This window comes from Pollicipes pollicipes, unplaced genomic scaffold, assembly GCF_011947565.3.
Source record: "Pollicipes pollicipes isolate AB1234 unplaced genomic scaffold, Ppol_2.1 Scaffold_1600;HRSCAF=1878_pilon_pilon_pilon, whole genome shotgun sequence".
Lineage (NCBI taxonomy): Eukaryota > Metazoa > Arthropoda > Thecostraca > Pollicipedomorpha > Pollicipedidae > Pollicipes > Pollicipes pollicipes.
Window position 1 is genome coordinate 9,431,361 of NW_023595962.1, and position 23,466 is coordinate 9,454,826.

At 60.2% G+C, this 23,466-nt stretch overlaps 2 protein-coding genes across 2 annotated transcripts in view; both read right to left on the reverse strand.

The window, feature by feature from the left end:
* LOC119093595 (MAGE-like protein 2) overlaps positions 1–23,466 on the reverse strand; it is a 133,074-nt gene that overhangs the window by 52,339 nt on the left and 57,269 nt on the right. The window lies entirely within an intron of this gene.
* The window catches only part of Sec24AB (Protein transport protein Sec24AB), a 17,124-nt gene continuing 5,915 nt past the window's right edge, over positions 12,258–23,466 (reverse strand). The window contains 11 exon segments of the mRNA XM_037212250.1: positions 12,258–12,403; positions 12,760–12,863; positions 14,448–14,645; positions 17,242–17,368; positions 18,341–18,524; positions 19,421–19,531; positions 20,185–20,360; positions 20,624–20,780; positions 21,200–21,328; positions 21,860–21,956; positions 22,500–22,657. Coding sequence (XP_037068145.1) covers positions 12,292–12,403; positions 12,760–12,863; positions 14,448–14,645; positions 17,242–17,368; positions 18,341–18,524; positions 19,421–19,531; positions 20,185–20,360; positions 20,624–20,780; positions 21,200–21,328; positions 21,860–21,956; positions 22,500–22,657 — 1,553 coding nt within the window. The 3' untranslated portion in view covers positions 12,258–12,291.

Here is a 23,466-nt window from a genome sequence, read left to right on the forward strand (position 1 = left end):
TGTATCGGGTTTCTGCGGACTCCCGGCCGTGTCTGCGGGCTCCCGGCCGTGTCTCGGGTTTCTGCGGGCTCTCGCCCATGTATCGGGTTTCTGCGGGCTCTGAGCCCCAGCAGTGCTGGCCTGGATCGCTGGCCGGGCTTGCTGGCCGGCCTCGCGACGCTGGCCGATAGCGTTGGCCGTCGGCCCAGAACGCCGGCGGCGGCGGCGCTCGGGGCTGACTCACGCCCGGCGCTTTGTTGATCCTGCCCTGGCGGCCGCCAGGGAGACGGACTGACTGGCTGGAGGGGCCGCTGCCCGAGCCTGGCTGGGCTGGAGGGGCCGCTGCCCGAGCCTGGCTGGGCTGGAGCGACCGCTGCCCGAGCCTGGCTGGGCTGGAGTGGTAGAAGTCCGAGCCCAGCGGACCTGAAGCAGCCGCTGCCCGAGCCTAACTGAGCTGGAGCGACCTCTGCCCGAGCCTGACTAAGCTGCAGTGACCGCTGCCCGAGCCTTTGCTGGGCTGGAGCGACCGCTGCCCGAGTCCAGCTGGCCTGGAGCGGTCGCTGCCCTGCTTAGAGAGAGCGGCGCTACCGGGCTGGAGCCCCTGCTGGAAGGACCCGGGACAGAGAAGGCTGTCATCTGTCCGGAACTTGAATAGTAGCTGGCATATTGGCGTATTTCTTCAATAGGTTTAAGAACGCATTGCATAGCCCTGTCCCATACTTTTCTATTGTTTAAATGCATTGCTTTGTACTTGTCTGCTGCAGCAACATGCTTTCAACTCGGCTGAACGGCTGAAGTAAGCCATGTACATTAGCGCAACTCTACCTCCATGCATCCAATGCCTCAGCGAGTTGCCCTCTTCTCCCTGTAACCATACAAACCGTCCGGCACGGGCACGGTGCGCGTTGATGCGTCTTGCTTTCACATATTCTATGTGAACAGCTCAGACGTGCTGTGGCTGGACAGCCCGGTTACCAATGCCCCTTGGTTCCTCTTCCGTCGCTGCGGCTTTATGCGTCCCGATAGCTCAGTTGGTTAGAGCGCCTGCCTTCCGATCCATCTACCCGTGGCGAGGTGGGTTTGAGTCACTTTAGGTGCTCACTGTTTGTCCTTGACAGGCATTGTCTGCGGTGGTGGTAGCGGCGGCGATAAAGGTCAGATGACGTCAGAGGGTAGGATAGACGGTGCCAAGCATTGTGGCATGTTAAGCTTTCACAACCAAGTTATGCCGTTAACATGGAATTGCACGATCGGATGGTAGGGGCCGGGACAACAAACACTGCTTAGCGTGAGCTCTAATCCCGGAAATCCATCCATTCATAAGGTTCAAGTTAAATATTTAAATAAAAAAATTGTGTACCGCTGTTTCAAACCAGTGTATCCTAGTAAAAACAAGATTTTTCGCTGAAGACGTGCCTATTAATAGGCGCAAGGCAAAGCTTGATTCAATGTTAAGTCGATCTTTGGATGCTTGATTTCACACAATTTAATCTGCTATCATCACATAAGTGAGCGTCTGCACATTGATTTCGGATCGCAACTTACAAATGCATCCGACATTATCTGCTCGATCTCGCACCGTGGTCTCGAAGTGGTTCGACTCAAAGGAATGACATGTTTGCAAACATCTCCTAACAACTAGATAAGTTGCCTCAGTGGGGCTGGACACAGGCTTGCACTCCGGTCGGTTGTAAGAGGCAATATCTCGTGGCTTCAGGTATCGCGTATCGTCACATCATTTGTCTTAACGCAGTCGCGCATAGCGACCACGCGAGAAATATCGCATGCCAAACGATTGTACCGACTGAAAATATTTGCGAACAGAGCGGATTTAGGAGGAGGCCATATGGGACAAAAGATCGCAAAGCAAATGATCATTTGCAAGCAGAATTAGGGGAAATGTACCTCATAAAGGTTGCCAGGGATGAATACCGAAACGAACCGTAGCATAATCATCTTCCGCCAGAACTCGCCCAGCTCAATCTCATGAAAACATAACCTGCCAAACCAAACGAAATAGACCGAAACGGTCGCAGCCTAATTAAATGGAAACAACATAGACCCTACCCAGCCTGCTCCGTACTCAGGTGTCCTTACTCAGTGAGATTTTTATTGGCGCTCGTCCATCATTGACTTTTTCCGGGATGTACATCTTGCTTTAAGTTGTATCTGGTACCTTGTGCACGCATACTGAGCCCAGCCAACAGCGGTGGTGCACGTGGATTTGATGCAGCTGCGACAACATGCAACTGCACGCCGCCAATTGCAAGTGTGCGATGGAGTAGTTGTGTCCATCAAAAATCGTTCTTTGGTGAAATATGTGGAATGCTGTGACATACGCTTTCTAACTCGGTGGTATCTATTGGTATTTAGGTCCACAGCATTATGGCCTACGAGGTGCCAAAGTGACAAGATCCCATATGTTATTATATTATTATATATTTATTCAGCACTTGCTGGGGTTAATTAGGAAAACAGCCATACTATTCCGCTCAATGTTCTGTGTTTTCAGAAAGGCACGGTTAATATTTTTGGCAGGCTATATCTCTTTAATCACCATCCGTGCGATGCTGGTTAATGCTCGTGTCAGAACCAGATGACGTAACCGTTCACTGACACCTGTGTCAAATTTCATCAGCAATTCCACACCACTCAGAAACGAACGCAGGATTTTCACACCGAGGAAGCCAAAGCTTTCCAATGTGTTCATGCCAGCCCGTGGAGCGAACACCAGCCAGCCTCGGCCTGAGCGTGCTCGGCCTGACGGGGCCTCCAGCGACCCCCCCCCCCCGCGCGGGGCCCGTGGCCTCAGCAGGCTTCGCGCTGGGTGCAGTCGCGCGGCCGTCCTGCCACCTACCTGGCGGCATCCATGTCCGCGCGCTGACCTCGGGAACCTCGCAAAAGGTCACACGCACCGCGGCCACAGCAGCACCCAGCACCGGCTCCCCCTCCGCACCGAACCTCGCGCCACTCTTCAGCACGCCGCCTGGCGGCGCGCGGCTGCGCTACTTGGCGCGCTATTTTTGGCGCCAAGACACATCATTTGGCGAGCGAGATTTGGGTCGTGTTTGAGTTCGCGGGATAAATATACACCTGGCGGGAGCACGGTCGAGGAGCGAGCGAAGGGAACACTTGGTTCGGTGTGACGTCACTACTGCACCTAGGCATCTCCTCTGTTGAAGAGTTTTCCATGTACGCGTCCTGCGCTGCCCAACGTCATCATCCCCCCCCCCCTCTAGGGACACCTGGCTGCGCCCCTGGAGCCGACCGTCATCGGCCTGGGTGCGTGGATGCGAGGTGAGAGACGTCTGTGCGGCGGAAGGCGTCATCAGTGATCAGTCTGTAAGTCAGGACCTAACGCGACCAGCGCAGTCATTAGGAAGAGTTCTGCTTCACACGGTTGTGGGTGTCACCACATCTCCACCACCCCTTTTCAAATCTGAGCCCTGAACATGCGAAAAATTGATCTTAACTTCTCAAAAATTGTTGCAACCGATTATGTTTTGCCACACGACGCCGGGCTGGTTACGTGCACCCACGTAGGCACTCAAAGCATGACAAGCAAGTCAGATTGTCAGAAACAGTTAGCCGGCACCGTGTTGTCACAACTTCGCCGAAATCATGACGAGTGGAAATTTCCCTGCACTCCCCCGCCACGCCCCGCGGCATTTCTGTGGGAGGCGGGCGGCCAGCGCGCCCCCGCCCGCCGCGAGTGCTGTCCCCGTCTGTCGGGCCGAGCCGCTGCGTACCTGACCCCGCCCCCGTCCTGAGGACGGCCGCTGGCGCCGGCAGCGCCGCGGCGACCATCTGGCAGACTTGGCTGGCGGCCCGGCGCGGCGGAGACGACCCTCCGCCGCCCCGGGCCAACCGGGTCAACGGGCCGGCCGCCGCCGCAAGGTCAGATCGCAGGGGCTGGCGGTAGGGCGTAGATCTGGACGGCGGGGGGGGGGGAGGGGCGCCGGTGAGTGCCAATGCCACCAATTCAGCCGATACCAGTTTTTAGGACTTCGGCTGCGCTACGCTTTTACGTAACGCTCAGCTACCGGCCGCAGCCCCCGGGTTTTGTTCTAACCATCGACGGTGAACCCCAGAAAAGGCCGTCGAGGACAGGAACATTTGTACTATTTAGAGGGAGTGTTTCACATTTGAAGATGTTCGCACGCGCTCGGGTGGGGGCCGAATTGCCCCCCGGCGTGTTTTTCATGAATGGTTTCCGAACGACGCGGCGTAGCCGCGTCAAAATTAGAAAAATGTAGGCATTTGAAAAGCGGATCGTGTGGTATCAAAAACCGGATGCACGTTGTAAGGTCGCTGACCTACGGCAGGTCAGTCAGGCCATGGATTCAGCGAACTCAATTTCAAGGGAATCGTTTAATCTGATGGACCAACAGGGTGTAAGATGAAGCCGTACATCTCTGAGGTACTCTTTTGGGCCACACAACAATTGAATGACCCAACTACATTGACCTAAGGTCACATATCAAGGTCAGAACGGGGTCAAAACCAATTTGTTTTCTTATTTCAGGGCTTGCTAATTGGGTTAGCTTCTGGTGCTCAGTTAAAATTTATTGATAACATGAACTGCATTGCACATCTTCCATGGACTTCTTATAGGTCAGAATAGGTAACTGACCTAAATAACCCAGGTCATCATTTCGTTTTTGGGAACATACTGCCCAACTTAATCTTTGTTGCCGATTCAAATGCAGAGCTCAAAGCAGTCTTCTATGGTTTCGGTCACTATGACCTTTCACAACATTGACTGAGAGCCGATTGACGACCGTTATATCTGGAAATGACGCTCACGAACACCAGATATGAATGTCTCCACAATGGTATTTTTCTTCGCCTTGATCACCGCATGGCTTATGAAACGAAATAATTTGAATGACGTTATTATAACGTCATTAATGCCAGAGGTTCTTTAAAATATTCCCCCCGAAATATTTTCCCCATTTTCGCGGGCATGTGGCTCAGAAACTACGGGAGCTTATATCTTAAGAAAGGCAGGATTGTGAACTGCACCGAAATGTCTTCAAGATGGCCATTTCAGTTCAAACCCCCACATAAGCACGGAACACTCCCTTTAATATTGCAGGGCATTCGTATCTGGCCAGAGCTGGTAGAGACGAAGCATGGCCTAGCATACCGAGATATCTGGCCATCTGGACCTGGACGAAAATAGTTTCGGGCCAATGCGGACGTTCTACGCCAGAAATCCTCCCTTCCAGCACCATTCTGCCACGAGAATTACGTAACGAAATTAGCGCGACACCCAATGTCTTCGTTTGGTGCATCTTTCACTGACTTCGGATCACTCCGTCTTTGTCTGAAACGCCTGGCCCATCATGCCACTGATTCAGGATTGTCGTCGACTGCGTGATCCGACCATTGTACATCGGTGATGTCACTGCACGGGGACGTCCCAGAACAAACGTCAACGATTCTCCCCGTATATTGACAATAACGAGTCAAGTGCATTCGAATACAATAAATTATCCAGTACGTGATCGGTCGTACATTCGGCGGCTCTCCATTCACGTCACGCGCGCCGCCGTGCCCTGGCACGGCGCCAGCGCGCATGACACGTGCACGTGCGGGATTTTTTCAGCCCGCGCCACAGCCGCTAGCTCCGGCTGTACCGCCGTCCCAAACCCCGCCAGTTAATCAAGGAGTGCTGAGAAGGACAGAAAGCGGTTGACCGGGTCACGCCCGGTCATAATTTGAACAGGGGCGCCGCCCGGCGAGCCGGGGCGACTGATCCAGGCTACACAATCATACCGGCACTAGTAGCGATCACATTGAACACGGGGTCGGGCGAGCCGGCGGTGGAAGAGGCGCCGCGGCTCGGCCGGATGCGCCGCCCCCGGTCCGCGCGGTCCGCGCGGGCGCGTTGGGGCGACTCTCACACGGCGCGGCCCACAGTACCGGCGGGGAGCGGGGCGGCAGAGAGGGGGGCGCCGGCTTGCCGGCGTTGACACGGGCCCCCTCGGCCCCCACGGTGGCGAAAACACAGGCCGGCCCACGACGCACCGCGGCGCTGCTCGAAATCCGGGCCTGAACGTCCGACCGTTAACTGATATATGGTACGCTAACGCGTTAACGTAATATCGGCGTAGCATCTGTGAAACGGGCATCCTTCACAGCGGATGACAATTTCCGCACGGTTCATCGGTGGTCCGACCGGGCCGCGCTGACCGCCTCGGGGGCCGCGACTCCGCCGACAGACCGTGCTGACCCGTCGGAGTCTGGCGTGTGACCGCGGGCAGGCGGCTCCATCCGCCGCCGCTCCGCTGCAGACCCTCCGACCAGCCGCTGGCCGATCACGGCCGCGCGGTGGCCACCCGCCACCGCTAGCACGGACGGAGCACCGGCGCACCGCCTCCCCCACCGCGGCCCGCCGCCCGCAGCCACCGGCGGCCGGCGCGCCGCAGTCTCGCGCGGAATCAGTCAGCGCGCCACCGAGCGGCGCGCCACCGACCGGCGCGCCACGCGCGGCGGCGCGGAGCTCCTCCACCGCGCCACGGGGAGCGGCCGCCACCGCCGGGGGACGCGGCGGCGCGAGCCTCGACGCCGTCTCGTCAGGCGCGCGCTGGGATGGCTCATCTGATCTTGGCCTTGAGGTGCTGCAGAAACTCGACGTACGAGAAGGCCGACTCGGCGCGGTCCTCGACCAGACGAGCCATGAACTGGTGTCGCAGCTTGCTGTCCTCCCTGCAGCACGCCGACGCCCCAGTCACGCCGACGGTCAGGACGCCCACAGCATTCACGCCACAAACATAGCCGGTAAAGAACGGAGCGTATTCACAGCAGCAAGTGTACCAATTTTTCGAATTATCACCATGATCCTAAAGACCGCGTGACGAAACCCAATCCACGAAAGACACCGCACGACTCCGCAGGGTCGGACATGGGCATGGTGCAGGGCTCCCACGGGCAAACGGTGCAGGAGTTGACCGTGATTCGTAGTGGTGCTATCCTCTCCAGGCGCTCCGTGTAGTCGGCACTGAGACCAATCACGTCGGCCAAGAGTCAGTGCTGCTGTCCCCCCCCCCCCCGGCGGTGTACCCACCTGAAGATGTGGAGCACCCCACAGAATGAGCGCGTGGCCTGCAGGAAGGTGACGAAACTCCTCAGACGGCGACTGTCGTCCGTCTCCAGCTCCGGTAGTTCCACCTGCACGGTGCGGGGGCGTATACACCGGTCAGCACGGTAGCGTACACATCGGTCAACACGGTGGCGTACACACCGGTCAGCACGGTAGCGTACACATCGGTCAACACGGTGGCGTACACACCGGTCAGCACGGTAGCGTAGGCATCGGTCAACACGGTGGCGTACACACCGGTCAACACGGTGCCGTATACATCGGTCAGCACAGTGGCGTACACACCAGTCAACACGGTGGCGTACACATCGGTCAGCACAGTGGCGTACACACCGGTCAGCACGGTGGCGTACACACAAGTCAACACGGTGGCGTACACACCAGTCAACACGGTGGCGTACACATCGGTCAGCACAGTGGCGTGCACACCGGTCAGCACGGTGGCGTACACACAAGTCAGCACGGTGGCGTACACACCGGTCAGCACAGTGGCGTACACACCGGTCAGCACGGTGGCGTACACACCGGTCAATACGGTGGCGTACACACCGGTCAACACGGTGGCGTACACACAAGTCAACACGGTGGCGTACACACCAGTCAGCACGGTGGCGTACACACCGGTCAATACGGTGGCGTACACGCCGGTCAATACGGTGGCGTACACACCGGTCAGCACGGTGGCGTACACACCGGTCAGCACAGTGGCGTACACACCGGTCAGCACGGTGGCGTACACACCGGTCAATACGATGGCGTACACACCGGTCAATACGGTGGCGTACACACCGGTCAGCACAGCACGGTGGCGTACACACCAGTCGACACGGTGGCGTGCACACCGGTCAGCACGGTGGCGTACACACCGGTCAGCACGGTGGCGTACACACCGGTCAGCACGGTGGCGTACACACCGGTCAATACGATGGCGTACACACCGGTCAATACGGTGGCGTACACACCGGTCAGCACAGCACGGTGGCGTACACACCAGTCGACACGGTGGCGTGCACACCGGTCAGCACGGTGGCGTACACACCGGTCAGCACGGTGGCGTACACACAAGTCAGCACGGTGGCGTACACACCGGTCAGCACAGTGGCGTACACACCGGTCAGCACGGTGGCGTACACACCGGTCAATACGGTGGCGTACACACCGGTCAACACGGTGGGGTACACACAAGTCAACACGGTGGCGTACACACCAGTCAGCACGGTGGCGTACGCACCAGTCAGCACGGTGGCGTACACACCGGTCAATACGGTGGCGTACACGCCGGTCAATACGGTGGCGTACACACCGGTCAGCACGGTGGCGTACACACCGGTCAGCACAGTGGCGTACACACCGGTCAGCACGGTGGCGTACACACTGGTCAATACGATGGCGTACACACCGGTCAATGCGGTGGCGTACACACCGGTCAGCACAGCACGGTGGCGTACACACCAGTCGACACGGTGGCGTGCACACCGGTCAGCACGGTGGCGTACACACCGGTCAGCACAGTGGCGTACACACCGGTCAGCACGGTGGCGTACGCACCGGTCAGCACTGCCCGGGCCGACCACAGCGGCAGCCGATCAACAACCCGCACGACGCTGCCGACCAATCTACTTTAATCACGGCGCCACCAGCAGCCAATCACCGAAACAGCCCACAAACGCGTCTCGCTCCCAACCAATCGTCGTCCCGCCAACTCTCCCAAGCGAACCCTCGTCGTCCCGCCAGCTCTCCCAGCGGCCCTCGGCCAAGCCGTCGCTTAAGCCGCCCGTCGCCTGATGCCGCCGACCGCTCACCATGTCCAGCGGCATCTGCGCGGCGATGTCGAAGCCGAAGGCGGCGCGCAGGTAGCGCTGCTCCACTCGGCTGCCCACCAGGATGTACATGGTGTCCAGACAGTCGAGCAGGTACACGCCCGACGAGTCGACGAACTCGGAGGACAGCTGCAGCCGCGGCGGCTGCGGGATCAGCAGCTCGTCCTGCTCGATGGCACCCTGTGTGGGCAGGTCACAACAGGTCACGGCAGGTCAGGTCACACCAGGTCACGGCCAGGTGGCGTCACGCCGGGTCACGATAGGTCATGTCCCACAAGGTCACGACAGGTCACGTCACACAAGGTCACGGCAGGTCAGGTCACACCAGGTTACGCCAGGCGGCGTCACACCAGGTCACGACCGGTCGGCATCACACTGGGTCACAGCCGGTCAGGTCACACCAGGTCACGACAGGCCAGGTCACACCAGGTCACAGCCGGTCAGGTCACACCAGGTCACGACAGGCCAGGTCACACCAGGTCACGACCGGTCGGCGTCACACCCACAACATCGCGACATACTCACCACAGCATGGCGAAACGGTTACTGCGGCAGCGCGTGTCGCCAGTCCATGAAAGCACACATGCTCATGCTCGTAGGATAACCGACACGCAATCACGGCTCTGCGTGACGTGATCAGGCTTTCGTCGCGACCACGTCCGAATCATGTCACCGGGGACAGCCGGGGCCGTCCAAGACATTGCACTGGGCGTTCAGTGCCGCCCCAGCAAAATATCGTGCATTCCTGTGGCGGGACAAACGTTATAAAACGCCAGCGCCTCTTGACACACATGAGCCAGTGGGACGCAGTCTTCTGAGCTTCGCACCCCCTGGGCTTGACCTGAGTCAGGGTCAGAGGGCCTAGCAGGGCTTTCACAGCACCGCCCGCCGGCGATCTGGGTGTTCGTGCTCAGTCAGTCTCGGCTCCACACCGCAGCAATGACGTGGAGCATCCCCGCCAGACTACGGATGATCATAGCAATGGTGGTGGGGACATGATCATCATGCACCCATGTCCAATGGAGAAGGCCCAGTTGGCACATGCCGCCTGCCAGAACGCTGCCGGTTCTGTTGCCGCTCGGCTGCAGCCGTCGAGTCGCGACCGATGGTGAACCAACAGGCTACGGCTAGTTTAAGTCCCTAAACCCCTGCACAGTCCATTTCACTCACTGATGGACCAACAGGGTGTAAGACGAAGCCGTACATCTCTGAGATACTCTCTTGGGCCACACAACAATCGAATGACCCAACTACATTGACCTAAGGTCACATATCAAGGTCAGAACGGGGTCAAAACCAATTTGTTTTCTTACTTCAGGGCTTGCTAATTGGGTTAGCTTCTGGTGCTCAGTTAAAATTTATTGATAACATGAACTGCATTGCACATCTTCCATGGACTTCTTATAGGTCAGAATAGGTAACTGACCTAAATAACCCAGGTCATCATTTCGTTTTTGGGAACATACTGCCCAACTTAATCTTTGTTGCCGATTCAAATGCAGAGCTCAAAGCAGTCTTCTATGGTTTCGGTCACTATGACCTTTCACAACATTGACTGAGAGCCGATTGACGACCGTTATATCTGGAAATGACGCTCACGAACACCAGATATGAATGTCTCCACAATGGTATTTTTCTTCGCCTTGATCACCGCATGGCTTATGAAACGAAATAATTTGAATGACGTTATTATAACGTCATTAATGCCAGAGGTTCTTTGAAATATTCCCCCCGAAATATTTTCCCCATTTTCGCGGGCATGTGGCATATCTTATCTTATCTTAAGAAAGGCAGGGTTGTGAACTGCACCGAAATGTCTTCAAGATGGCCATTTCAGTTCAAACCCCCACATAAGCACGGAACACTCCCTTTAATATTGCAGGGCATTCGTATCTGGCCAGAGCTGGTAGAGACGAAGCATGGCCTAGCATACCGAGATATCTGGCCATCTGGACCTGGACGAAAATAGTTTCGGGCCAATGCGGACGTTCTACGCCAGAAATCCTCCCTTCCAGCACCATTCTGCCACGAGAATTACGTAACGAAATTAGCGCGACACCCAATGTCTTCGTTTGGTGCATCTTTCACTGACTTCGGATCACTCCGTCTTTGTCTGAAACGCCTGGCCCATCATGCCACTGATTCAGGATTGTCGTCGACTGCGTGATCCGACCATTGTACATCGGTGATGTCACTGCACGGGGACGTCCCAGAACAAACGTCAACGATTCTCCCCGTATATTGACAATAACGAGTCAAGTGCATTCGAATACAATAAATTATCCAGTACGTGATCGGTCGTACATTCGGCGGCTCTCCATTCACGTCACGCGCGCCGCCGTGCCCTGGCACGGCGCCAGCGCGCATGACACGTGCACGTGCGGGATTTTTTCAGCCCGCGCCACAGCCGCTAGCTCCGGCTGTACCGCCGTCCCAAACCCCGCCAGTTAATCAAGGAGTGCTGAGAAGGACAGAAAGCGGTTGACCGGGTCACGCCCGGTCATAATTTGAACAGGGGCGCCGCCCGGCGAGCCGGGGCGACTGATCCAGGCTACACAATCATACCGGCACTAGTAGCGATCACATTGAACACGGGGTCGGGCGAGCCGGCGGTGGAAGAGGCGCCGCGGCTCGGCCGGACGCGCCGCCCCCCGGTCCGCCCGGTCCACGCGGGCGCGTTGGGGCGACTCTCACACGGCGCGGCCCACAGTACCGGCGGGGAGCGGGGCGGCAGAGAGGGGGGCGCCGGCTTGCCGGCGTTGACACGGGCCCCCTCGGCCCCCACGGTGGCGAAAACACAGGCCGGCCCACGACGCACCGCGGCGCTGCTCGAAATCCGGGCCTGAACGTCCGACTGTTAACTGATATATGGTACGCTAACGCGTTAACGTAATATCGGCGTAGCATCTGTGAAACGGGCATCCTTCACAGCGGATGACAATTTCCGCACGGTTCATCGGTGGTCCGACCGGGCCGCGATGACCGCCTCGGGGGCCGCGACTCCGCCGACAGACCGTGCTGACCCGTCGGAGTCTGGCGTGTGACCGCGGGCAGGCGGCTCCATCCGCCGCCGCTCCGCTGCAGACCCTCCGACCAGCCGCTGGCCGATCACGGCCGCGCGGTGGCCACCCGCCACCGCTAGCACGGACGGAGCACCGGCGCACCGCCTCCCCCACCGCGGCCCGCCGCCCGCGGCCACCGGCGGCCGGCGCGCCGCAGTCTCGCGCGGAATCAGTCAGCGCGCCACCGAGCGGCGCGCCACCGACCGGCGCGCCACGCGCGGCGGCGCGGAGCTCCTCCACCGCGCCACGGGGAGCGGCCGCCGCCGGGGGAGGCGGCGGCGCGAGCCTCGACGCCGTCTCGTCAGGCGCGCGCTGGGATGGCTCATCTGATCTTGGCCTTGAGGTGCTGCAGAAACTCGACGTACGAGAAGGCCGACTCGGCGCGGTCCTCGACCAGACGAGCCATGAACTGGTGTCGCAGCTTGCTGTCCTCCCTGCAGCACGCCGACGCCCCAGTCACGCCGACGGTCAGGACGCCCACAGCATTCACGCCACAAACATAGCCCGTAAAGAACGGAGCGTATTCACAGCAGCAAGTGTACCAATTCTTCGAATTATCACCATGATCCTAAAGACCGCGTGACGAAACCCAATCCACGAAAGACACCGCACGACTCCGCAGGGTCGGACATGGGCATGGTGCAGGGCTCCCACGGGCAAACGGTGCAGGAGTTGACCGTGATTCGTAGTGGTGCTATCCTCTCCAGGCGCTCCGTGTAGTCGGCACTGAGACCAATCACGTCGGCCAAGAGTCAGTGCTGCTGTCCCCCCCCCCCGGCGGTGTACCCACCTGAAGATGTGGAGCACCGCACAGAATGAGCGCGTGGCCTGCAGGAAGGTGACGAAACTCCTCAGACGGCGACTGTCGTCCGTCTCCAGCTCCGGTAGTTCCACCTGCACGGTGCGGGGGCGTACACACCGGTCAGCACGGTAGCGTACACATCGGTCAACACGGTGGCGTACACACCGGTCAGCACGGTAGCGTACACATCGGTCAACACGGTGGCGTACACACCGGTCAGCACGGTAGCGTACACATCGGTCAACACGGTGGCGTACACACCGGTCAACACGGTGCCGTATACATCGGTCAGCACAGTGGCGTACACACCAGTCAACACGGTGGCGTACACATCGGTCAGCACAGTGGCGTACACACCGGTCAGCACGGTGGCGTACACACAAGTCAACACGGTGACGTACACACCAGTCAACACGGTGGCGTACACATCGGTCAGCACAGTGGCGTGCACACCGGTCAGCACGGTGGCGTACACACAAGTCAGCACGGTGGCGTACACACCGGTCAGCACAGTGGCGTACACACCGGTCAGCACGGTGGCGTACACACCGGTCAATACGGTGGCGTACACACCGGTCAACACGGTGGCGTACACACAAGTCAACACGGTGGCGTACACACCAGTCAGCACGGTGGCGTGCATACCGGTCAATACGGTGGCGTACACACCGGTCAATACGGTGGCGTACACACCGGTCAATACAGTGGCGTACACACCGGTCAGCACGGTGGCGTACACACCGGTCAGCACAGTGGCGTACACACCGGTCAGCACGGTGGCGTACACACCGGTCAACACGATGGCGCACACACCGGTCAATACGGTGGCGTACACACCGGTCAGCACAGCACGGTGGCGTACACACCAGTCGACACGGTGGCGTGCACACCGGTCAGCACGGTGGCGTACACACCGGTCAGCACGGTGGCGTACACACAAGTCAGCACGGTGGCGTACACACCGGTCAGCACAGCGGCGTACACACCGGTCAGCACGGTGGCGTACACACCGGTCAATACGGTGGCGTACACACCGGTCAACACGGTGGCGTACACACAAGTCAACACGGTGGCGTACACACCAGTCAGCACGGTGACGTACACACCGGTCAATACGGTGGCGTACACACCGGTCAATACGGTGGCGTACACGCCGGTCAATACGGTGGCGTACACACCGGTCAGCACGGTGGCGTACACACCGGTCAGCACAGTGGCGTACACACCGGTCAGCACGGTGGCGTACACACTGGTCAATACGATGGCGTACACACCGGTCAATACGATGGCGTACACACCGGTCAGCACAGCACGGTGGCTTACACACCAGTCGACACGGTGGCGTGCACACCGGTCAGCACGGTGGCGTACACACCGGTCAGCACAGTGGCGTACACACCGGTCGGCACGGTGGCGTACGCACCGGTCAGCACGGCCCGGGCCGACCACAGCGGCAGCCAATCAACAACCCGCACGACGCTGCCGACCAATCTACTTTAATCACGGCGCCACCAGCAGCCAATCACCGAAACAGCCCACAAACGCGTCTCGCTCCCAACCAATCGTCGTCCCGCCAACTCTCCCAAGCGAACCCTCGTCGTCCCGCCAGCTCTCCCAGCGGCCTCGGCCAAGCCGTCGCTTAAGCCGCCCGTCGCCTGATGCCGCCGACCGCTCACCATGTCCAGCGGCATCTGCGCGGCGATGTCGAAGCCGAAGGCGGCGCGCAGGTAGCGCTGCTCCACTCGGCTGCCCACCAGGATGTACATGGTGTCCAGACAGTCGAGCAGGTACACGCCCGACGAGTCGACGAACTCGGAGGACAGCTGCAGCCGCGGCGGCTGCGGGATCAGCAGCTCGTCCTGCTCGATGGCACCCTGTGTGGGCAGGTCACAACAGGTCACGGCAGGTCAGGTCACACCAGGTCACGGTCAGGTGGCGTCACGCCGGGTCACGATAGGTCATGTCCCACAAGGTCACGACAGGTCACGTCACACAAGGTCACGGCAGGTCAGGTCACACCAGGTTACGCCAGGCGGCGTCACACCAGGTCACGACCGGTCGGCATCACACTGGGTCACAGTCGGTCAGGTCACACCAGGTCACGACCGGTCGGCGTCGCACCAGGTCACAGCCGGTCAGGTCACACCAGGTCACGACAGGCCAGGTCACACCAGGTCACGACCGGTCGGCGTCACACCCACAACATCGCGACATACTCACCACAGCATGGCGAAACGGTTACTGCGGCAGCGCGTGTCGCCAGTCCATGAAAGCACACATGCTCATGCTCGTAGGATAACCGACACGCAATCACGGCTCTGCGTGACGTGATCAGGCTTTTGTCGCGACCACGTCCGAATCATGTCACCGGGGACAGCCGGGGCCGTCCAAGACATTGCACTGGGCGTTCAGTGCCGCCCCAGCAAAATATCGTGCATTCCTGTGGCGGAACAAACGTTATAAAACGCCAGCGCCTCTTGACACACATGAGCCAGTGGGACGCAGTCTTCTGAGCTTCGCACCCCTGGGCTTGACCTGAGTCCCAGGCCCAGTTGGCACATGCCGCCTGCCAGAACGCTGCCGGTTCTGTTGCCGCTCGGCTGCAGCCGTCGAGTCGCGACCGATGGTGAACCAACAGGCTACGGCTAGTTTAAGTCCCTAAACCCCTGCACAGTCCATTTCATTCATAGCCCTTCCGCTCGCGCACGCGGGCGGCGGCAGGCGCCGGCGGCGAGAGCGGCCGGTCCCGGACTCGGGCTGCTTAGTCAGGTCTCCGGTGGCGTCAGCTGACGCTTGGCCGGAGCTAACACTGGCCGCCTACGACTTGCATTTCCTCCACGAAGCGGATGCTTGTCGATAACACCCGCGCCTCTAACGTCACCCTCTTATTCCGGCGCGATTTTGTGACGCGTTTTCCGTCAGCCCAGATCATCACTGGACCCCACCGACATGCCGCTTGAGCTCTGACGGGTTATGACAGCTTGCCACGCGCGTGACGCCATGGGGCCATCACGCCGCCGGCGAGTGTGGCGGCAGAGGTGTCGGCAGCGGCGCGCCCACGCCGGTCGGCGCACTTGGCGGCGCCGCCCAGCGAACGGCGGCCCTGCTAGGTTGGCGCGCCGGGGCCGCTGACACGAGCCTGAGGCGCACCGACCCGACCCCTAGCGCATCCTTTTTTGCGAACTGGCACAACGCCGTCCACCTCCATTTCTTTGAAGGCTGGCAGTTTAAAGAGGCGCCACTGACGTGAGCCTCGCTCTTCTCCAGACCCTGCCTGGACCTCCAAGCCTGCAAAACCTTAGACAGTCCTCAGGCTAATAGCCAAGTCGACATGTTATCATCGATGTAGGCAAGAGAAAGACCTGTCCGCATTTGAAGAGATGTATGGACGGAGAATAGCTGCTAATTACGAACTACGGGTAAGCTAAGCTAGAATTTTCCGCATTCCAACTTTTACACAGCTAAATGCATTCAGACGATCGGTAAGTTTTCCCGGCGGCAGTCTCCCAAAGCGCCTTCTCAGCGCCACCTTAATCTCCGCGCCCTCTTCTAAACCAGCACTCGTGCAGCTACCGTCTTCGCGTCCTCTTCTAAACCAGCACCCGTGCGGCTACCGTCTCCGCGTCCTCTTCTAAACCAGCACCCGTGCAGCTACCGTCTCCGCGTCCTCTTCTAAACCAGCACTCGTGCAGCTACCGTCTCCGCGTCCTCTTCTAAACCAGAACTCGTGCAGCTACCGTCTCCGCGTCCTCTTCTAAACCAGCACCCGTGCAGCTACCGTCTCCGCGTCCTCTTCTAAACCAGCACCCGTGCAGCTACCGTTCCCGCATACTCTTCTTAACCAGCACCCGTGCAGCTACCGTTCCCGCATCCCCTTCTTAACCAGCACCCGTGCAGCTACCGTTCCCGCATACTCTTCTTAACCAGCACCAGTGCAGCTACCGTCCCCGCATCCTCTTCTAAACCAGCACCCGTGCACCTATCGTCCCCGCGTCCTCCTCTAAACCAGCACCCGTGCAGCCACCGTTCCCGCATACTCTTCTTAACCAGCACCAGTGCAGCTACCGTCCCCGCATCCTCTTCTAAACCAGCACCCGTGCAACTACCGTCCCCGCGTCCTCCTCTAAACCAGCACCCGTGCAGCCACCGTTCTCGCGTACTCTTCTTAACCAGCACCAGTGCAGCTACTGTCCCCGCATCCTCTTCTAAACCAGCACCCGTGCACCTACCGTCCCCGCGTCCCCTTCTAAGCCAGCACCCGTGCAGCTGCCGTCCGCGCGTCCTTCTCTTAACCAGCATCCATGCAGCCCCGTCTCCGCGTCCTGTTCCGGTCCAGCCTCACCATCCCGCCCGCCCCTACGTTTTACGCCGCCGGACGGCCGACGGCACTGAGCGCCGACCGCCCCGGACGCCGTCCACGGCCGGACGTAGCGCCGGCTCCCCTTCCCCTCTCCGCAGCCGGGAACTCACCTCGTCGCTGAGCAGGTGGACGGCGTAGAGGTCCGGGTAGACGGACGTCATCAGCTGACTCAGCGGCAGACACTTGAGCTGGCTCATGGCGTACGAGCGTTCGTCCAGCTTGGTGCTCAGACCCGACCTGGCGGCATCGGAGGACACGTCGACTGTATGTCAAGAGCTAGGCTCAACCGATGGCTACGCTGTCGAATTCCCGTAGTCTTTTTCACTTCGGCCTTACTCCAATAACTTACGTCAGTAGCACTATCGTTCCCGACGTTAAGTGACGGTTCACAAAAGACTCATTCGTAGGGGGTAAACTTTTCAGAGGTCCTTGGTGGCGTAAGATCCCAAGAAAACAATCGTCGTCTTCCGTACGGGATACACTTTTCAGCAGTTCTTGGTGGCGCAAGATGCTAAGAAAACGATCGTGGTCAAGATAATGCAGAGACAACGCTTGGCTGGTACAAAGACATCGCCCCGAATACAGACTTCGACAGCTCACAGCAAGCAAAAGAAGCGGAGTTAGACGAGAGCGTCGTACCGATACAGCCCCGCTGTGCTCATTTTGGTTCAACCTAAGCAGATCTGCACGTTCGAATACGCAACACTTGCGAGCTATCTTGTACAACGTTAAGATCCAGTGACGATTGCCGCGGGGAACTAGCTTACAGTACATCACAGATTTTCACTCACATTGCAATCCGCAAACCCTGGGTTTCAATTTCATTAAACAACCGAGCTCATTAACGCCCAACCGTGTCGCCGCATCGCAGGTGAGCGGGAGCAGTGTGAGTGAAACGCCACTTCCCTTGGCGTCCAAAGCCAACACCGGACCAGACTAAACGCTCCCAGTTCCTACAGCAAGCCGTGAGGCTGAGCCACGAGCGCCAGCTCCCCAAACCTCTCCAGAAGCACCAAAACTCCTCCGAACGACCGCCCTCCTCAAACCGTACTCTTTCTGCGCCCCCAGCCGGGCGCACCACCGCCGACTCCCGGCTGTCAGCGGACCCCGAGGCCCACACCCCCTCCCCCGCTCGACTCCACCACACTTCCCGCTCGTCGGGCACCGGAGCTGACCCGGCGGCGGCGGCGGGGCAGCGGCGGCGCTCACCTGAAGGCCGGGTGCTTGAGCAGGGCCAGCGTGAAGAGCGGCAGCAGCCGGAGCGGCAGCGGCGCGTCCAGCCCGGCGCCGGGGGAGCTCAGCGTGGCGCGGTACGCCCCGAGCGCGTCCAGCACCGAGTTGACCATGGCCTCGCGCGCGTCCGGCAGAGACGACGCCAGGCAGCGGTCCACAGCTGGCGGCACAGCAGCGGCGTTACAGCTAGGCCACCGCCGCGGCCGGCGGCGGGAGGCCGGTGGCACGCCAGACAACGGCCGCCTGCCGCTGACAGTTGCGAGGCCTCCAGCGGGCACCACAACGGGAAACGACGCGGGCACGCAATGTAAAGGAAACACGCCATCTTCTACACGTTAAGTCATGACAAACAAGCTTTGGACAGAAATAACAGCGTGTTACGCCCACGAACAAACGTTCTGTGAATGACGATGGGCAACCGTGGGAAGAGGAACACGGTGCTGTCGAGCATCGGACACTGTAACCGGCTCATCCAGCTCTCTGCACCATCTGGCTGTTGGTGGGGAGCGAAAGCCTCAGTGTGCGTGTGCGTATGCGAGTGTGTGCGTGCGTGTGTGCGCGAGTGCGGGTTGGAGGCGGGGGAATTATATTTTCCCAGCGGCGCGCACGTTCCTACCCAAACTGGCCCCCGCCAGCCGGCCACGGGACAGCGGCCACCGCAGCGTGCAGCAGCTGCCACCGCCACAACACTTGTGATCTTCCAATCCCCGATGGCCATCAAGACTGTGCCGGTGTATTGTCGCGTCTGTTAAGTGGCGCGCCCCGAGCGGAGGCAGCGTTCGCCTGACGACTAGCGGGCTCACGCACAGCGTGCATCGTCAGTGCCCTCCATGGCTGTCGTACGGATCAGCGACTCGCACTGGGCCCACGGCGTTGTCCCGACCAATCAGCACCCTTCCATGAGCCAGCGGCGCAAGGAGTTATGTCCATCTACTGATACTGCCCTCCACGGTTGTCCTACGAATCAGCAACCAGCATCGGGCCCACGGCGCTGTCCCGACCAATCAGCACCCTCCCATGAGCCAGCGGCGTACGGAGTTATGTCCATCTACTGACCCATCTTGGCGAGCAGGCTGACGACGGCCTCCTGGTCGGCGCCGTGGATGACCTCGTGCACGTTGGGCGTCACCCGCAGGCAGAGCGTGTGTACGCGGATACGTCGCTCCCCTGGCAGACGCACGAACACACACAGACACGTGAGCGGCCCCGGCCTCAGCTGTGGCGCTCGCCAGACACGGGCGGCGCTGCCAGGGGCGGCCAGATACGCCGCTCCCCTGGCAGACGCGCGGACACACACAGACACGTGAGCGCCGCCGGCCTCAGCTGTGGCGCTCGCCAGACACGGGCGGCGCTGCCGGGGGCGGCCGGACCGGCTAGCGCACAGCTCTCGGGCTCACTTCACGGTGGTGGCCGGTCAAGGACGACCGTACGCGCTACATCGGAGAGAGTCGGCAGTTACAACCAAGTTGTCGTGACTTGTAACTGGCTGACATACAGCCTGCTTTAAGACCTGCGACACTGAAGACCCAGGCTGGGAGCTTCACACACATACAGCCTTCAGCCATCCAACCAAGATTATGTGCTGTCGACGTTCCACCGTGTATCCTTCAGCCTTAACGTTCATGTCTGACCACAACCGGCAAAATAATACAGTAACCGCACATTACAACCAAAAAACGTGCGGATGCATTGGCTGGCCGATCAAATATCTTAGCACATCAATAGCAACGCGGTGTCTCAACACATCTGACACCGCCCCGCCTGGACTGTCAGCCCCCACACCACAGGCCGGCCCTCTGCCGCGCCAGGTGCTAGCGTACCCTTGCTGGATGTGTAGAGCAGGGCGGCCTGGAAGCAGGCCGTGTGCGTGTCGCTGAGCGCCTCCTCCACCGACACCTGGATGCCGAACCCGGCGTCCGGGTTCACGTTCGGCAGCGACAGCAGGTCCGTCGAGCGCACGAAGAAATTGCCGTGGAACGTGTGCATCGCCAGGCCCCTGGTGACGGTGGCGGCAAGCTTAGTTTGCAGGCCGCGTCGGCAGAGGTCAGCAGCGACCACAGGCGCATCAGCGAGAGAACGTCCCCATGGCTTGACGTGGGCATTGGATATCTAGACATCATGTGACGACCACACCGTTCACCCCACGGGCGGCATCTGGTGCGCCCCACACCGCTCCTCCCACGCACCAGCTCCACAACCGCGTCACGGATCCGAGCCGGGCGCCCGAGCCCGCCCGGCAGCGGCGGCCTCCGCACCCACCGAGTGCAGCGTATGCGCATGACGGCCTCGAAGCCGATCTTGCGCGTCAGGTAGCGGCGCAGGCCGCGCTCCAGCGCCTCCGTCTGCGCCGGGTTGTGCACGGTGTGCACGCCCGGATAGAAGTGCAGGCAGCCGCCGGAGAACTGGCTCACGCCGGCTGCCGGACACGGGCGGACAGGCGGGCCGTGAACGGGCGGCCGACAGACGGCGCCAGTGTCGGCTCACGGCACGGCCGCGTCCAAGAGAGCGTGTGCGGCGCGCCGTCGGCAGCCGCACAGCGGGCGGCTCCCAGCGTGCGACGACGCGCCACGTTTGACTGATGTCCGGGGCGAGGTGAGGTCGCAGAAGACAGACAGCTCGCGACGACATCACGCACGGAATTCACAGGGCATGGGCGGGTGAAGTGATATGTGCCCAACATGGCGCGTGGCGTCAACCCCTCCCCCCCCACACACACGCACGCACGCACGCACGCACACACACACACACACACGCACGCACGCACGCACGCACGCACGCACGCACGCACGCACGCACGCACGCACGCACGCACGCACGCACGCACGGGTGACTCACAGAGCGTGGCCAGGTCGGTGTAGGCTCCAGCCACAGAGAACAGATCGACGGCCACCTGTTGGGACGAGCACTCGAGCGCCAGCTTCTTGTAGAAGTCGGTGGCCGGGCCCAGGTGAGGGCTGCTCTTGCCTGAGGCCAGGTCAGACGCCGAGACCGAGTCAGAGCGCGCCAACACCGATGGCGGGAACAAGATGGCGTCCGTCACGCGACGGTGACAGGTAACATCACACGCTCCAAACCGGGGGGAAGGGGGTTAACCCAGGTGAGTACGAGAGATTTGGGGTGGGCGTGGAAGTGAGAGTGGGCGAGGGGACAATTGCGAAATCGCTAAATCATGCTCCAGTCAAGAATGACGGCCGTCCTGGAAGCCGTGAGCCGTATAGACGCTGACTGAAAGGTGATGTTGCCATATCGCAGCGACATGCACCACTATGCACTGAGCCGAAAATCGCTCCTGTGGTAGCCAAAAACAGCAGTGTTTCCACAAATATTGTTCAGTTAGGATGGGATACCAAGGCTTCAACGCCGCGATTTACTTTTGCATTGTTTTCACTAGCATTTCCCCGAATATAATCGCTGCGTAGAAGACACTGTGCGCAATCGCTGTGTGGAAGACAGCCCAGCAGAGACCAGCCCATCCCAGCCCAGCCCGCCACTCACCGGCCCTGTTGTTGGGGTCCTCGCGCGGCACCAGCGCGCCCGGCCCGCGCGACGGCAGCGACGCCAGCACGGCTGTGATACGACCTCCGACCGGGTACTGCGGCACACAGGGGCACCAAGCGTGACACCAGGACCTTCACCACATAGGGTAGGCACGCGGGGCACCACGCGTGACATCGGGGGTCCTCACCAGACCGGGTACACTGTGTGACGGCACACCGGCGGCGGGCGCTCTTTTTGTTCAAGGGACACAGCCATGTGTGGACATCATGTAGACACACACCGTACGAGGGACACCATCACATGGACATACACCGTACGAGGAAACACCATAACGTGGACATACACCGTACCAGGGGCCACCCTCATGTGGACACACACCATACGAAGGGACACCCTCATGTGGACATACACCGTACGAAGGGACACCCTCATGTGGACATACACCGTACGAGGGGACATCATCATGTGGACACACACCGCACGAGGGGACACCGCCAGGCCGGCGCACACCGCGCGAGAGGCACTCACGGACCGCCACCCCGTGTCTGAGGTCGGGACACCACCATCACTAACACCGGAGGGCTGAGCGCGGAGACAGCGACAGCGTCGCTCGGGCGGCGGGCGCGGCTCTACTCACCACCAGCTTGTAGGCGGCCTGCAGGGCGACGCCCAGGCAGCTGCCGGTGCTGTGCGAGCCGGCGAACCAGTCCGGCAGCTGGGTGAGCAGGTCCTGCACCAGGTCGCGCGAGCTGGCCAGGTTCACCAGCAGCCCGTCCGGAGACGGCACGAACACGTCTGCCGGACATCGGCCGCCGCACCCCCCGGTCAGCTGACGTCACCGGTTCGGGTCACGCGCCACGTGTCAGGGACGGGTCAGCCGTCAGGGACCACGGCACGGGATCAGGTCACGGCTGCCGAGTCGGGCAGGATAACGAGCCTCGCTGGGTCACAGTTCACAGAGCCGAGTCGGGCGGGATAACGAGCCTCGCTGGGTCACGGTTCACAGGACCGAGTCGGGCGGGATAACGAGCCTCGCTGGGTCACAGTTCACAGAGCCGAGTCGGGCGGGATAACGAGCCTCGCTAGGCCACAGTTCACAGGACCGAGTCGGGCGGGATAACGAGCCTCGCTAGGCCACAGTTCACAGGACCGAGTCGGGCGGGATAACGAGCCTCGCTGGGTCACGGTTCACAGGGCCGGGTAGCGCCACGGGACGTCACGGTCAGGGCCAGGAGGCGGGTCACAGGAGCGGGTCAGCTGGCGGCGGTCATGGTCCTGAGTTGGGCCAGCAGTCACCCGAGATTCTTTTCTTCCGCACCAGTCATTCATGAAAGCGCAATAACGGGGTCAGCCCTTTCACGAAGTTGGTAGAAACGAAAGGAAAGACAATACGCGAACGGAAGGGGAGCCTCGTACCCAAAGTGCATTCCTACACCAGCTGTGCAACGTTTCAATGTCAGCTGATTCCTTCGGGCTATCGCCTTGCCGACGGGGACAAGCCGAAGTTAAATATTCGCAGAAACGGTGTGCAGCAAGCAGGCAAGCACATATAAAGACCCCACGCGAACCACGTGAGCTGCCGCGACCCGCATCGACAGTGACCG